Raw genomic sequence first — 3,470 nt, forward strand, 5'->3', positions numbered from 1 at the left:
ACTATTCTCACAGGCTGAGCTCAGCTTGGAATTTCAGAAAGATCGGTGGGTCTCTCCTTCAATGATACCAGTGCCGTTCCAAACAGGAGGCCAAAGATGACAGTTGTGCAATAAACCACTTATCACCGCTTACAACACGGAGGATGTTGTTGTGACAGCAATGTCAAATATTTCACAAGATCACGTCTGCATGTCTCAAAACCAGGGTGTTGGCGAATGCGGGTTCTCCTTTACACACCGCTGCTTCTTCATGAGGGGCCTGGACCCACATTTCTGGAATTTCTGGAAAGGCTGGAAAGCTGATCTGCTGTAATAAGCTGGAGACAGCTGAATAGATGCACTTACCACATTGTTGGAGTGCACTTCTGATGCCCTTTTACTTCTATGGAACAAAATGAACAGGAAAAGCATGGGGTGGATTAATGACATTTCTAAGAGTTTAAAAGGATAGAATCGCTCATTTAGACTTATATGCTCATTGCAGACATTTACAGGCTAATTTAAGGTATTTAAAAAGCCTTATTTGACATCTTTTTCGAATTGTCCGTTCCACCTTAAATGGTGCAGCAGTTCCATTCTGGCGCCCGAGGCGCCAGAATGGAACTGCTGCACCATTTAAGGTGGAACGGACAATTCGAAAAACACAGATCTTTATTTATCAATTTAAAAGCAATAATTGCACCCTAACCCTACCAAATCACCCCGATCATTATTCAAATCGATATTAAACTAGTCTAAACATTAAAGACGTTTTTTTTTTAATCCTACACATCCCCAACTCCAGCCTCGTCTCATCTTTAGGACCCACCCGGGCAACACACACCACCTCCTTCAGCGCGGCCTCAGCGCTCTTACCTGTTCAATAGCTTAGAATCCTGTCGTCTCTGCTTCAGCAGGTAGATCCCCAACGCCACAGCCGCGGTTATGGAGCAGTTCCTCGCGCTCAGGTGTTTGCTAAAAGCCGCCATACCTGCAGTGCGCCTGAGCAGGAAGTCCGCCCGTCGCCAGTGGGCGCCACTCACCTGTCGCATTTGACATAGACGCACTGCTTACTCAGACACGCACAGATTATACAGCAGTTTTTATGATTAATGTATTATTTTATAAAACTGTGTCGCTTATTATGATTAATGTCTGTTTGGAGGGTTTGTCGCTCGTAGCCTTTGTTTATGTTCCGGACTTTTATTTTGAAAAGATGCAGCAGTGGAGCGGTCACGATTAACTACACACGAATTAATGAATAAATATTCAGTTCAGCAATAAACAATAATATCATAAAAATATATATACAAATAACATCAACGACACAGATTAGTCAGGTGTTTTATAAGACAATAATAAAATGTTTTAAAAATAAAACACTTTCTTATATTTAAATGATTAAATTTGAATGTATGAATATGTATGAGACGGTATCAAATAAATGATTTGTTGATTACTTTCCTGATGTTTAAAGATAAATATTAGCATATCTGTATAAACTGTATGAACTGTACATTATTGTATGTTATTACACTATTTTACTGTTATTATTATTATTATTATTATATTGTAGTTATACTGTAATTACTACTATACTATAATGCCTCTTATATTATTATTATATTACACTTTATTTATTACTACTACTATTACTGCTAACATGATCACTGTTATTATTATTATTATTATTTTATTATAGCATATATGTGTAAAACATTTTTATATTTAAATAGGCACAGAACAGACCTATAAAGGATAAAGAGAGGATTAGAAATGAATTAAATTAATTATTATAATGTTTGGTTCCTAAACTCAGACAGAGGATATAGGAGGAGCTCAGTGGAACACACATTAATCTGGAGCTCTGTAATATATTTACATTTACAGCATTTAGCTGACTCTCTTATCCAGAGCGACTTACAAGGTGACTCGTATTACAGAGGAGGTCAGTGTAGTGTTAGGAGTCTTACCCAAGGACTCTTATTGGTGTAGCACAGCAGCACAGTCACCCAGACCGGGAATCGAACCCCAGTCTCCCACATGGTGTAGTAGCTCACTGGCAGACAGTGGTGTTATCTGTTGCACCACACCAACCACATATTTTATTGCTCCTGAATATTTATTCATACAAACTGATTCTGATTACATTTCTGATTAATATACATGATCCAACTCACCCTGAATTACCACCAACAGAACCCAGAACCTCTGCCTGTCCAACAAAAGCTCATCAACTGCTTGAGTATAGAGAGCTGCCACACGGGGGAGCTGCAGAGCTGCATATATCCATTACTGACACCAAACCAGAACCACACACACACACACACACACACAAACACACACACACACACACACACACACACACACCAAACCAGAACCACACACACACACACACACACACTCACACACACACACACACACACACACACACACACACCAAACCAGAACCACACACACACACACACACACACACCAAACCAGAACCACACACACTCACACACACACACACACACACACACACACACACCAAACCAGAACCACACACACACACACACACACACTCACACACACACACACACACACACACACCAAACCAGAACCACACACACACACACACACACACACCAAACCAGAACCACACACACACACACACACACACACACACCAAACCAGAACCACACACACACACACACCAAACCAGAACCACACACACACGCACACACACTAAATAACAACAACAACAATAATAATCTTTATTTTTATTTCACTTTTTAAAAAGATATTTAAAAAACAAGATTATGAAAATTAATAAGAAAAATATGAATGATCAAACAGAAAAGGTAAAAACAGCACTGGGAAGGAAGGTAAGTATCAGTATCAGTAAATATTAATAGGTAAAAGTATTTGATCTGAACTCTGTGGGATGTAACTCTGCTACACCTGTTCTCACCTGTTCTCACCTGTTCAGGTATCTTGGAAAATGCTGTGAGATTAGAAGCTGAAGCCCGGCTCCTGCACTGGGATTGGCTAATATCATCATGTAGTCCAGCCCATCAGAGGAGGCGGGAACCCATTAGCCAGTCCTATTAAAGGAGACAGAACCCCCTAGTCCAATCTCATTACAGGAGGTGGAGCCTACCAGCCAATCCAAGCACAGGAGGTGGAGCCTACCAGCCAATCACAACACAGAAGGCAGAAACCGACTAGACCCATCCCATCACAGAAGGCGGGAACATGAGTACAGTAGCCAATCACAATAAAGAAGGCACGACCTCCATTAGCCAATCTTGTCACTGGCCCTGGGGCACGACCAGCCAATCCCCGTGTAGGAGGCAGGTTTTGCCTGAATGTGGGTGGGACATAAAAAAACCCACCGACTTTGCGGCTCAACACCATCAACCAATAAGAAGCGGCCCGAGGAGTCACGTGTCGTGAAAAGTTTCAGCAGTTAGCGGCTAGCTTTAGCAGAGCAGAGCAGAGTCGGGCTG

General features: G+C 41.4%; 1 protein-coding gene across 1 annotated transcript in view; it reads right to left on the reverse strand.

Annotated features, from left to right (window-relative positions):
* Window positions 1–978, reverse strand: part of abcd3b (ATP-binding cassette, sub-family D (ALD), member 3b) — an 18,682-nt gene extending 17,704 nt beyond the window's left edge. Inside the window, exons 1-2 of the mRNA XM_072668424.1 lie at window positions 856–978; window positions 346–382 (exon numbers count right to left, since the gene is read on the reverse strand). Coding sequence (XP_072524525.1) covers window positions 346–382; window positions 856–968 — 150 coding nt within the window. The 5' untranslated portion in view covers window positions 969–978. The remainder of the gene's footprint in view (window positions 1–345; window positions 383–855) is intronic.
* Between the last annotated feature and the right edge of the window lie 2,492 nt (window positions 979–3,470).

Source organism: Salminus brasiliensis, chromosome 23, assembly GCF_030463535.1.
Source record: "Salminus brasiliensis chromosome 23, fSalBra1.hap2, whole genome shotgun sequence".
Lineage (NCBI taxonomy): Eukaryota > Metazoa > Chordata > Actinopteri > Characiformes > Bryconidae > Salminus > Salminus brasiliensis.